Genomic DNA, 12922 nt, shown 5'->3' on the forward strand with positions numbered 1-12922 from the left:
TTCAGTTATTTATTTATTCTTCAGATTCTTTTTCCTTATAGGTTGTTACAAGATACTGAGTATATAGTTCCCTGTGCTATACAGGGAACTATAAACTTGTTGGTTATCTTTCCTTCTTTGCTTTTGCTGCTAGGAAGGTCAGAGGCCATGTAGAGCTCTCTGACATGAGTTTGTAGGAATTATTTACCATGACATTTGGCTATTTTATACTGTTATTTGTGGCTCTTTTATAAGCCTTGTTTTATTTTTATTTTTATAAACTGATTTATTTATCTTTGGCTGCATTGGTCTTTGTTGCTGCGTGCGGGCTTTCTCTAGTTGCGGCGAGCGGGGACTACTCTTCATTGCGGAGCGCGGGCTTCTTATTGCGGTGCGCGGGCTTCTCATTGCGGTGGCTTCTCTTGTTGCAGAGCATGGGCTCTAGGTGCGTGGGCTTCAGTAGTTGCGGCTCATGGGCTGTAGAGCGCAGGCTCAGTAGTTGTGGCTCACGGGTTTAGTTGTTCCACAGAATGTGAGATCTTCCCAGACCAGGGATTGAACCTGTGTCCCCTGCATTGGCAGGCGGATTCTTAACCACTGTGCCAACAGGGAAGTCCAATAAGCGTTGTTTTAAATGCTGTGAATTATATGAAAGGAAAGTGTCCGTGTTAAAACTCAGAGAGATGATTGCAGGAGCTGTAGAGGGTTGGCGGGGAGTGACAGCGACAGGTACGACGAAGCAGCGCTAAGGAAAGGCGAGGGCAGAGTCCAGAGGCCCTTGTGCAGCTGCCAAGCTAGTCTGATGGGGCAGGCAACCTGCCACCGGGAAGGGCATCCACAGACCCTAAGAACCAGAAAACATGAAGCACCCATCGTGTGTCTCACCTCTAACAAGGCTCCGTGCATGACACAGCCCGGGCCCCTGCACCTTCTCCCCAAGACAGCCAGGCAAGGGGACCGTGCCTCGTGTGGCCTGGGGTCCTGTCCTGTTCGCCCATTGTTGACCTGGGCAGCCCCTCCTCCCTGGGCCTCAGTCTCAGGGGGACAGGAGGATCCAGCAGGGGGCTTAGCGGTGGGCCCGGCGCTGCCCAGGGAGACAAGGGCACCCCTGCCAGAGCCAGGCCTCTGGGGTGCGTTTCTGACAGCACCGCACACCTGGCTTGGTGGTCTGAGAGCTGCCGGGGCAGTGGCAGAGTGATGGCGCCCCTGCAGTTAGGACTCCTTCCTTGGTCAGCAAACGGGTGGCTGGAGCCCAGACTAAGCTGACTGGGCAGTGGGGCCGAGCTTAGGGTCAGGGGAAGCAAGGATGAAGTGGACACAGGCCACTCACGAGCCCAGCTTGGGGGTCCCCCAATTGCATGGTAGTCAGTGACTGCAGCTCTACACCAGTGGGCGAGCCTTATAGACCCAGAATAGCCCCAGACCTGCAACAGCCCTGGATGCAGCTCTCTTACCTCCAGAGCCTGCTAAGTGCATAAGGAGATTTCTTTCCTTCCCCACTAAAGTCTCCCTCCCCCTAACCTGTGCCAGGACACCTGTCAGCACAAATCCCTGCCCCTTCTGGAGAAGCGGGTTACAGTGGCATGTGGCTGGGCAGGGATCAGACCTGCCAGGGAGGGCAGGAGGCCCTTGAAGTGCCCCCTCCCCAGAGCCTTGCTGGGGAGCTGCTGGGAACTGAGCCTCAGTTTCCTCATCTGTCAAATAGGGACGATCCCTCTCCTCCCACCTCAAGGATTTTGCTGGGTGAGCTGAGACCGGGGGGTGGGGTGTGCTGCGAATGCAGGGTCTGTGGGGCTTTACCATTGTGGCTCATGGACAGGACATGGGCTCAGTGGGGCTGAGTGACCCATGCGGGAACTGGGCCTTCCCAGTCCTGATCATGTGACCTTTTCCACTACACTTTGCTGGTTGCCTTGGGCCTTCGTTTCCACGTCTTCAGAAAGGTGGGGTGGGGGAGCCCCTGCCCTGCCCACTCTGCATGGTGCTGGGGGTGAGGTGAGATGGGATGACGGAAGGAAGGTGCCCAGGGAGGGCTTGTTAAGGAGTGACGTGCGGGGCCAGATGAGTGGCCAGCCTTCTGGAGCCCCAGGCTGGGGCCCTTTCCAGCAGCCAGGCCGCCACTGGGGCTTGGCTCCCTATGGGGCGGGAGAGCCAGCCGAGCCCAGGCAGGGTGAAGGCATGTGCTCGGGCGCCAGCCGTGATGAAGGGGGTGTCCATTGAGTGCCCCTTGGCCCCGAGCTCCGCGTCACCTCCCTGGCTCTTCCCAACAGCCCTTCAGGTAGTGCTGTACGGTCCCTGTCACACAGGAGGGGCACCGTGTCTCTCTCCCTGCAGGAATCAAGTCTGTAACCCTCAGTGTCAGACCTCATGTGATGTGCGTGGAGCCCAGTGGCCGGTGGGAAGGGGCTGGTGGGGAGTGGCGGCCTGAGATCACTGACGCAGGTTGGGCCGGGAACCATGTCCCTTCCGACCACGTTAGAGGAGTCCAGAAAGGGCAAGTCCAGCGGTGCCCTCCAGGGACAGCTGAGGCCCAGACCCTCTTCTCTACTGTGATGACAGGGGCAGAACAACCATCCTGTTTCCTAAGAGTGTGCTGGAACCACCTATGGACCTGGGAAGCTGAAAAGAATCTGGATGTCATAGTAGGCCACAAGTTTGAAGGGGGAACCTTAAAAGCAGAGTTTATGTGATACAGACTTTGAGGTAACTTGGTAGAAAGTTCGAGTCCCAGTTCCTCTGTCAGACAAGACCCTTTAGCTCTGAGCCAGGCGGTGTAGCAGAAAGGTGGCTTGCCTTGCTTCTGTGCCAAAGCCAGGGTCTGGCCTGAGCTGCTGTGTTGGTTCCAGTGGGGACAGGGGTTTTGACAAACCTAGGCCCAGCCCACAGTGAGGATGCAGCAGCTGAGAGCTGGGGCCCCTGCCACCAGGAACACCCAGCACCCCAGCTGATACTGGCGAGGCAGCATGACCAGCAACACCGGGTTTAGTGCTCTCAAATGGCATCTTGACTGTGGGGCACTGACCAGGGCAGATGCCAGGCTGGTTCTGAGAAAGCCGGGGTCCCCATGACTCCACGGAAGCCACAGGGGGCAGCAAAGGTGTTTCTGACCCACCTGCAAAGGGAGGGGGAGGGGCCACGGCACCCCCGGGCCTTCCTCTCTGCCCTGCCTGGCTCACAGGCCACGCCCCCTCGCAGGCCTGCAGGGACTTCCTGGAACTAGCGGAGACGCACAGCCGGAAATGGCAGCGGGCTCTGCAGTATGAGCAGGAGCAGCGCGTCCATCTGGAGGAGACCATCGAGCAGCTGGCCAAGCAGCACAACAGCCTCGAGCGCGCTTTCCGCAGCGCCCCCGGCCGGGCCGCCAACCCCACCAAGAGCTTCAGCGAGGGTGAGCGGGCGTCTGTCCATCCATCCGGTCCACCCTCAGTGTCCCCTCTGTCAGCTGGCTCGGCTTACACAGCCCCCCCCAGGACACGTACCCCTCAACGCGCCTACGTCTGGGCCCGCTTGGCCGACGTGCCTGTGTGCCTCTGTATCCCCCACGCCCTCACAGTGGGCACAGTCTCCCCATGTCTAGCTTCCCAATCTCCAGAGAAGAGCTCAGTGAGCCCAACTGTCCCCTCTGTGGCAGGGCTGCCTGGGTGCCAGGTGGCTGCCCACCTAACCTGGGGCTCAGGGTCACGGGTGCCCTGGGAAGGGGGTCCATCAGAAAGGGAGGCTGGGCCACAGAGAGACTGACCAGCATGTTTAGAGATCAAGGAAAGCTTCCGGAAGGAGGGAGGCTCTGAGCAAGAGGGTGAAAGTGCGTTCCAGGAAAGGGAACGCAGGCACCACAGCCAGGTGACAGAGGTGGGGAGGGGCCGAGGGCTCTAGACCTCCCTGGGCAGGCACGACTGTTGAAGTCACAAACTGAGGCAGTGGCTCTGTGTGTCTCTAGGAAGCCTCTTAACCACCAAAGGCGAGGACAGTGAAGAAGATGAAGATACCGAGTACTTCGACGCCATGGAAGACTCCACGTCCTTCATCACAGTGATCACTGAGCCCAAGGAGGACAGGTGGGCCCGGGGCTGGGCGGCCACCTGGAAGGAACCTCTCCCGGCTCAGCCGCGCCGGCCTGTTCTCGTGCTCCACCTGTTCTTCGCACTTGGGGTTTTCTTTAAGTCTTGCTCCAGATGGTATTTTTGCTTAGATTGGTTCTGTTCTTCCTTAAATCAAAAATACCCAAATAGAGTTTGTATTGGGATTTCATTTTAAATGGACAACAGGGTATTGGCTGCATCCAGTTCCTGCCCCAGAGCCGCACAAGGTCCCAGTCACTCCACCCACTGTGTCAGCATTCCAGAGCAGACTGGAGACACAGAAAGCCTCTTTTATTTTCTATTTCAAAGCCTTTGTTTCATTTTTCATAAGAGCTTGCTCTTTCAGGATCTTTCTAAATACACATTAATAGTAAATGAGACAGTTACTAGCACTGAAAGCCACGTTGCCACACTCCCTGGGACCCTCGGGAAGCGCCTGTGCTTGTGGACCGAGCTGGCAGGACACGTGCGGAGGGAAGCGCGTGAGCTGGGTGGGAGGCAGGGCTGTGGTCAGGGGAGCATGCGGGGCTTGAGCACAGATTTTAATATGATTCGGGGTTCAGTCCTCACCAGGGTTGCTATTCTCGTCAGGTTGCCTTAGGTCCTGACCCTAGAAGGGTTGGTGGGTATGGCAGCGTTCGGGGACACAGAAGTGGCCAACGAGCCCCACAGGAGAAAGAACTGACCGCAGCCCGTGCTGCCCACTGACACCCTCACCACAGGTGTGTCAGGACCACGTGCTCCACTGCTCGCCCTCAGGAACTGCAGACTTCCCAGCGGCCTCACTCTTACATATGTGCTGTTGCCTGCCCACCCCATGCTGCCTTCCCTGACCCCCCTGAAGCCCAGCCCGGCCGGGAGGAGGCCGGTGAAAACCTGTGGCTGCTCCTTTTTTGCCTCTGTGGACCAGCGTGTTTCACCACTTCCCTGTCCTGGTTTCTCCCAGGGAGAAGGCATGGTTTGGATTCCTCTTACCCCTCAGGGAGTTTCTGGTCCTATCAGTGGTATATTTCCATTTCCCAATCATATTTTTTATACATATATTTATTTTATTTATTTATTATCATCATCATTTTTGGCTGCGTTGCGTCGAGCAGGGGCTACTCTTTGTTGTGGAGCACAGGCTTCTCATAGCGGTGGCTTCTCGTTGCGGAACACGGGCTCTAGGCGTGTGGGCTTCAGTAGTTGTGGCACGCGGGCTCAGTAGTTGTCGCTTGCAGGCTCTAGAGCACAGGCTCAGTAGTTGTGGCGCACGGGCTTAGCTGCTCCGCGGCATGTGGGATCTTCCCAGACTAGGGATCGAACCCATGTCCCCTGCACTCGCAGGCGGATTCTTAACCACTGCGCCACCAGGGAAGTCCCCCCAATAATATTCTAAAAAATTTTTTAATTGAAGTTACTGGGTTGGCCAAAAGGTTCGTTCAGGTTTTTCTGTAACATCTTTTTGGCCAACCCAATACATATATTCTTTTCCATTATGGTTTACTACAGGATATTGAATATAGTTCCCTGTGCTATACAGTAGGACCTTGTTGTTTATCTGTTTTATATATAGTAGTTTCTATCTGCTAATCCAAAACTGCTAATTTATCCCTCTTCCCCCTTTCATAACCATAAGTTTGTCTCCTGTGTCTGTGAGTCTGTTTCATAAACAAGTTCATTTGTGTCATGTTTTAGATTCCACATATAAGTGATATCATATGATACTTGTCTTTCTCTGTCTGACTTACTTCACTTAGTATGATAATCTCTAGGTCCATCCATGTTGCTACAAATGGCAATATTTCATTCTTTTTCATGGCTGAGTAATATTCCATTGTATATATGTACCACATCTTCTTTATCCATTCCTGTCAGTGGACATTTAGGTTGCTTCCATGTCTTGGCTATTGTAAATAGTGCTGCTATGAACGCTGCATTTCCCAATAATATTTAAAAATCGCTTATACTGCTCTCAAAATTAGCACAGCTTAGCTGTTCTGAAATTCCATTATCGCCTGGTAGTGTCACCCTTTGGGCTGTGAGGCCAGGGGGGTCCTGCTCAGGTTCCCTCTGGCTCCCAGTCCACTCCCCTATTATACCTGGAGCCCCCAGGGCCTGGGCTTGCCTCCTGCATGCCCCGCCCTGGCCTCCTTCCATACCTCAGCAACAGCCCAGGCCCCTCTGCTCCCACCCGACCAGCAAGCAGGTGACCCTGTGCTCAGTACTCTTCCTCGGCTCCCCTGGCTCCTGGCACAGCCCCCAGTGCTCACGCAGCCCCCCAGCTCGTGCTGCAGCTGCACTGGGCAGTGGGCAGATCCTCTGCCGGGTGCCGCCGTGTCTGCAGTGCTTTCCCCCTCTCCCCAGGGACCTGGGTGGGTTCTTCCCATCCGAGGCCCTAACTGCCTAGTGCCCGTCCCCTGACAGGGCTGGCCTAGGTCACCCCTCCTGGGAGCTCCCTCAGAGCCTGGGCCCCTCAGCCAGAGTGCCCCCTGCTGCTCTGGCCACCATCTCACCACAAGTATTCCTGGGCACAGAGATCCATCCGACCCACTTCCTTCCCTTCCTGAATCCAAGTCGAATGCGGGAATCAGACCAGCATAGTGAGGACACAGTGGGGTCTGTCCATGCCAGAGGGGACCCACGGGGCTCCCGGGGGCTCTCCCAGAGGTGCCCACCCCTTGGCTTCTCTAGGTCCTGGTCAGCCAGTCCCCAGGAGGGGCCTGTGTGCAGGGACCCCTGGTGAGAACTTGGCTGGGCGGCTGCTGCCACAGGGCACCAGTGGGTGGGAGCCCCTCCAAACTGCTGCCCCAGGTCCCTCAGCCCCACCTGAGTCCTGAACTAGAGACACTCCCATTGGAGATGCAGGCTGCCCCTCGGACCTCACTGAGGGGACTGGATAGAAGGGGGGCCGGGTCCCCAGGAGGCCTCAGGATTTGTAAATAACTTGCCTTCCCTTTTGTGTTTCCTGCAGAAAAGCTGAGAGTGGGACTACAGGCTCCGTGGAATGGACCTCAGACAATGTGAGTGAGGTGGGACCCCGAAGGGGGGGTGAAGTGGGGAGGCCAGCACTTTGAACTCGGGCCCCCCAGGGGCGGGCCCTGTGCCTGGTGCCTTCATCTGAGCTCAGGCAGAGCCTTCCCCTCCCGCCAGCAATGTCCCAGTGCGGGCCTGGTCCTCAGACCGCCCTGGGCCAGAAGCGAGGGCGAGGCCTGGGGGCAGAGGAGGCGACCTGGCCTCTGCTGATGGGCGCACTCTGCTTCTCTGGTAGGTGCTAGACAGCACCTCGCTTGTGCCCCAGGGCCCCCCCAAAGTCAAGAGGCGTGTCCGCATCCCCGACAAGCCCAGCTACAGCCTTAATCTTTGGAGCATCATGAAGAACTGCATCGGCCGGGAGCTCTCCAAGATCCCCATGCCGGTAGGGGCCGGGCAGGGCGGCCAGGGGGGCCCTGGGGGCTGTTTTCTTGTGCGGGGACGGGAAGTAATGGCCTTTGGAAGTATACGCAGCCCTGGGTGTCATTTTCTTAATGAAACTTGAGGAGCATGTAACGTGTTATTGAATCGTGTTCCATCCGCACTGCTGAAATTCCCCCAGGGCAGAGGTCTCATGCTTGGAGGTAAGGAGCCAGGAAGGGGCTCTGCATTGATCAGACAGGGGGCCCTCAAAGTGCCTCCCACCCTGGTGGATGGGGAGTGGCAACATTGGGCTGTGTATGGGGCTGGGTGGACCCTCCTCCTCCATGCTGGGCTGCCCCTGGTCCCCACCCCAGCGAGGTCACCAGCAGGCCAAGGGCAGGGCTGGCGTCCTTGTGCTGCCAGACCACAGTGGCATCTCCATGGAGCGGGAGCTGGGGGCTCCAGGCCAGACTTGGTTTCACTGTGTGACCCAGGACAGAAGACTTGCATAATAGCTCAGAATACGAGGTAGACCCACTTCATCCATTCATTCACCTATTCATTCATTCACTCATTCACTGATTCCTATGATTCACTGCTCTGGCATTTACATCCTAGGAGGGGAGAGTGACAGTAAATGTAACAGAATTCTGCCAGATGCAGCGGGTCAGAACGTGGTGAGGGCTGTGGAGAAAACTGAGGCAGGAGGGGTAGGGAGGCAGGCCAGTGAGTGGGGCTGTGGCTTTAGACAGGTCCTCAGATGAGCCTCTCTGTGAAGGTGGTCTGAGCAGTGATGTCCCTGAACATCTGAGAAAAGCAAGGCTGCTGTGCCGACAACCCCAGGTCTGTGCTCGGAGCGGTGGACGGTCTGTGCAGACCCCCGACCTGACACCCCGCCCGCAGGTCAACTTTAACGAGCCCCTGTCCATGCTCCAGCGGCTGACGGAGGACCTGGAGTACCACCACCTGCTGGACAAGGCAGTGCACTGCACCAGCTCCGTGGAGCAGATGTGCCTGGTGGCGGCCTTCTCCGTGTCCTCCTACTCCACCACCGTGCACCGCATCGCCAAGCCCTTCAACCCCATGCTGGGCGAGACCTTCGAGCTGGACCGTCTCGATGACATGGGCCTGCGCTCCCTCTGCGAGCAGGTGAGGCCCGCGCACGCTTCAGCCAGGCCTGGGGGTCAGAGCCAGACAAACGGGACGTGGCCTCTGACCGAAGGGGCCATCAAGCCAAGGTCCGGTCAGGCAGCTGGGCCTCATGCGGCGGGGGCAGGTCAGGGGCGCCCCACGGAGCAGGCCTCCTGGGGACAGTGTGGGCCGCGTGGAAGGAGAGCTGGGTGAGGACAGTCGGGTCTGGTGGGGGAGGGGAGGACGCCTCTCTCGGCCAGAAGGCATGGAGCAGTGGGGGAGGGGTGTTTGCTGGACGCCATCAGGGATTCGGGTGGGCTAGAGCATGGGGTCACCACTGAGCTGAAAGGGAGCAGCCTGCGCCCCACGGGGCCGCAGTCAGTGATGGTGGAGGCCGTGAGTGTGAGGAGCCCAGGACCTGTCCTGGGCCAGGGCTCAGCTCACCTCCATCCTCTCCATCCCTTCTCCAGGCCTTCCCCGCAGGTACTGGTGTCCCCAAGGGGCGGAACCAAAACTGGGCCCCTCGGGCACCTCAGCCCAGCTCTGGCATCCTTGTCTGAAGGGGGCCAATTCTGTTGGTGCTTCACTGGGTGCCAGGAGGACCCAGGCAGGGGCTACATGAAGGCGCCCAGGATAGATTCGGGTCGGGCTGCCACTGAGTGTCTACCATGCGCCAGCCGCTGCTGTGGGCCCAGGGGTTGAGCTCAGAAAGCAGACAGTTTGCAATCCGGTGGCTGGTTTCAAAGGCTTGCTCTGCCTGCTGTGCGGGCCTGTAGGAGGCCAGACCAGGGGAGGTAGGAGGTTGAGCACAGGCACCTTTAAAAAGAAGAGCTAGGGGTTTGCCTTGGATATGGGTAGGGAGGCTGGGGAAGGCGGCAAGGATGACCCAGGGTTCCTGGCCTGAACTACTACTGAGTACATTTCTTCGTTGAACATAGCTGATCAAGTAACACCCTCAGGAGTTGAGGGTGCAGCCAGCTGGGAAGTGGCCTGTTCTCGTGGGCAGGGGGGTGGGGAGCAGGTACTGTGGATGTGGATGGTTCTGGCTCTTTTAGGAAGGCCCGAGAGCAGTTTGGCAACACAGAGTGAGGGAGAGAGAAGGAGCCGAGGTCAGAGAGAAGGGGGCAGGCGGCAGAAGGCTCTTTGTGTGGGAAGAGTCACAGGAGGGCAGAGGAGGCAGTTTTATGAGGAACCGCCCCCCTCACCGGCTGCTGTGGGGAGAGTACAGCGCAGGGATAAGGGTGGAGCAGGGAGGCTGGGGAGGCTGGAGGCGGGGTGGGGGAAGGGCAGATTCTGGATGCTGTTCTGAAGAAAGAACAGCCAGGATTTGCTAAGGATTTAGATGGAGAGCATGAGAAAATGGGGCCAGCCACGACTCCAGAGCATTTGGTGTGAGCAGCTGGACCGACTGGATCGTCTTCCCGAGAAGGTGGTGCTGACACTGAGCTCCAGGGCCAGGTCGCTGGGGTCACGTCCCTGAATTTGCTGGTGGGTGGGCTTCAGTGGGGGCCCTGGCCACAGGCATCGGGCAGGCTTGGGGACGGCTCACTCATCACCCAGTTGCTGGCAAGTTTGGCCGGTGCTTCTGAGACGTAGGAAGGATGGGGGTGCCTCCTATGGGGACTGTCAGGAGCTCTGGGCCGTCTGCACGGAGGGGTGCAGGGAGGCTGGAGCCCACTGCTGCAGTTCCGGGGCGAGGCTGGGAGACGGGAGGCTGGGAGAGGCTTTGCCCTAATCCTGTGACCAAAGGAGCCACAGAAATGAGGAGGGACAGATGAGGAAAAGATGGCAGTGTCCTGGTGGTGAAACCGTAGTCAGGGTGCCCAGTGCTGGAGGGTGCTGGAGAGGACGGGGTGGAGGCACCGGGTGGGCAGAGGAGGCTGCGCTGCCATCCGGGCTGGGACAGGACACCAGCTGGACTCCAGCTCTGGAGCCGGGCTGGCCGGGAGGCTTCCCATCCTGGGCCTCCTCAGTGCAATACAGCACGGCAGACGCAGCCTCTGCAAGCGATGGGCAGGTTAACTAGAAAGTGGGCCTGAAGCCCCTGGTAGAGCCTAACGCCCTCACTTTATTCACCCTCAGCACAGCCTGTCACAGTGTCATCACCCTCATTCCACAGCCCAAGTCAGGCGTGAAAACGCCCCGGCCACCAGCTCAGGCCCACAGTGGTTGGGGCGCCCCGGCCCTGCCCCCCTCCAGCGCCACCCAGGCTGCTCCCCCGGGCATGCCCTTGCTTTCCCACTGGAGCACTGTCCTTCCTGGGGGGCCTAGGCCCTGCCATGTGTCCTGGTTCCCAGGGCCACAGAGCCGTTCATACTGGGCACGGGGCAGGCTGTCCCCCGGCCGGTTGGGGGCAGGCCCGGGCCACGTCCAGCAGACGCTCACGGCCTGTGGGTCTGGTCTCAGGTGAGCCACCACCCGCCATCGGCCGCACACTATGTGTTCTCCAAACACGGCTGGAGCCTCTGGCAGGAGATCACCATCTCCAGCAAGTTCCGGGGGAAATACCTCTCCATCATGCCGCTAGGTGAGCGGGGGCAGAAGGACACTCTGGATGAGGGGGAGGGTTTGCCAACCCAGAAGCCAGCTTGGTGCCTCCAGGGGTGACGTTAGTCCCCCCGTAGACTTCCTGGATGTCCCCCTGACCTGTACCCTATCCCCAGTCTGCACAAATACTGCTTCTGGTTCTCAGGACCCTGGGACCTTGGGCGGTGGGTCAGGCTGGCTGGGACCCAGCATGGCAGGCCATGACCTCTGACCCTATATCTGGCCTCCAGGTGCCATCCACTTAGAATTCCAGGCCAGCGGGAATCACTACGTGTGGAGGAAAAGCACCTCAACTGTGCATAACATCATCGTGGGCAAGCTCTGGATTGACCAGGTCAGGGGATGCCCTCGGGGAGGGGCCGTGTGGCCCAGGGATCGGCCGCTGACCACTCCCCTCCCTTACCAGACAGGGGACGTCGAGATTGTCAACCACAAGACAAAGGACCGGTGCCAGCTAAAGTTCTTACCCTACAGCTATTTCTCCAAAGAGGTGGCCCGGAAGGTAAGCAAGGCCACCTCTCGGAGCCTGTCAGGGGGGAACCCCAGAGAGGGGCGTGTGCCTACGCTGGCCCTGCCAATGTCCCCAGGTGACAGGAGTGGTGAGTGACAGCCAGGGCAAGGCGCACTACGTGCTGTCAGGCTCGTGGGATGAACAGATGGAGTGCGCCAAGATCGTGCAAAGCAACCCCAGCAGCCCCAGCTTGGACGGGAAACAGAAAACGGTGTACCAGACGCTACCGGCCAAGCTGATGTGGAAGAAGTATCCGCTGCCGTGAGTGGGGCTGCGGGGGGAAGAGCAGGCAGGGAGCCAGGGAGGGGACAAGGAGGTGAGTGGGCAGTGGACAAGTAGGCGTCCCCGCCCGGCCAGCCAGGAAGCAAGCGGCGGGCACGGGAGGGTTCAGGCCACGCATGAGGGGAGCCAGACACCCGACTGTAAATAAGCGTGACACCATCAGGTGGCAGCACGTCCTATGCAGAGACTTTAAACAGGCTGATTGATAGGACAAGTCCCCATAGTCCAAGGAATGAAAACCAAACATGAAAATAAGTGCAGGAAACTATAAAAAGTGGCGCAACTGATTCCAAAGAGAATGAAACAGAAATTCTACAAAGGAAACATAAAGTAACTGAAATTGAGAACTCCATGGGAAGGTTTAATAGAGAGAACCCATTGACCGAATATAGGTCAGAAGGAATAATCAAAATCTTCAGATAGACAAAACCTGGAAAAGCCAAACACCTAGAAAGAGAAGGCTGGCCACCTGGTGACCCAGGGTGAGTCCCTGGAGCAGCCCCACAGGCTTCCCCGGAGCCTGGGAGGGTGCAGCGTCAGGACGCGTAGGGCACGTTGAGTTTGAGAGCAGGGTCCAGCAGGCTTCTGGTCAGAGTCCAGAAGCAAGAGACCATCTCACGAGTCTTATCTGAGGAGAAAACAGCAGAGATTTTCCACATCTAAATCTATACAGTGAAACTGTTGAATCTAGATCAGAGAAAATATTAAGCAGCCAGATTTTTAAAAAGATGTACTTTCTGAGGAACGGCAGACGGACAGCCATCTCCTCATCAGCAATAACGGGAGCCTGAAGACAGTCAAATGAAATCTTACACGTGCAGAAAGACTCACTGCCAGGTGAGAATTAATTACACACCCAGCAAGAACATCTTTACAGAGTAAAGTTGAAATAGACATTTTCAAGCCACTCATTTTGCCACCAGGAGACCAGCACTAAGGATAGAGCTCCCAGATAGAAGAACCAAGATGTGTGAAATGAGGAACAAAACCTATGTGAACAGTGAATAAATAAGAACAA

The 12922-nt window shown here is 57.7% G+C and overlaps 2 protein-coding genes across 10 annotated transcripts in view; one reads left to right on the top strand and one right to left on the bottom strand.

Annotated features, from left to right (window-relative positions):
• The window catches only part of OSBP2 (oxysterol binding protein 2), a 162895-nt gene that overhangs the window by 140489 nt on the left and 9484 nt on the right, over positions 1 to 12922 (top strand). For 7 of the 8 annotated variants that reach the window (XM_082353069.1, XM_082353066.1, XM_082353068.1 and 4 more), the window contains 9 exons: positions 3175 to 3367; positions 3917 to 4034; positions 7012 to 7060; positions 7309 to 7455; positions 8337 to 8582; positions 10971 to 11091; positions 11342 to 11445; positions 11518 to 11613; positions 11699 to 11883. In XM_082353069.1, the coding sequence (XP_082209195.1) occupies positions 3175 to 3367; positions 3917 to 4034; positions 7012 to 7060; positions 7309 to 7455; positions 8337 to 8582; positions 10971 to 11091; positions 11342 to 11445; positions 11518 to 11613; positions 11699 to 11883 (1259 nt within the window). The remainder of the gene's footprint in view (positions 1 to 3174; positions 3368 to 3916; positions 4035 to 7011; positions 7061 to 7308; positions 7456 to 8336; positions 8583 to 10970; positions 11092 to 11341; positions 11446 to 11517; positions 11614 to 11698; positions 11884 to 12922) is intronic. The other variant, XM_082353067.1, reaches the window with a different exon arrangement.
• The window catches only part of MORC2 (MORC family CW-type zinc finger 2), a 64047-nt gene continuing 63364 nt past the window's right edge, over positions 12240 to 12922 (bottom strand). For both annotated transcript variants that reach the window (XM_082353079.1, XM_082353077.1), the window contains exon 28: positions 12240 to 12532. The gene's annotated coding sequence lies outside the window, so the exon portion shown is untranslated. The remainder of the gene's footprint in view (positions 12533 to 12922) is intronic.

Source organism: Balaenoptera borealis, assembly GCF_965194805.1.
Source record: "Balaenoptera borealis genome assembly, chromosome: 14".
NCBI classification, from domain to species: Eukaryota; Metazoa; Chordata; class Mammalia; order Artiodactyla; family Balaenopteridae; genus Balaenoptera; species Balaenoptera borealis.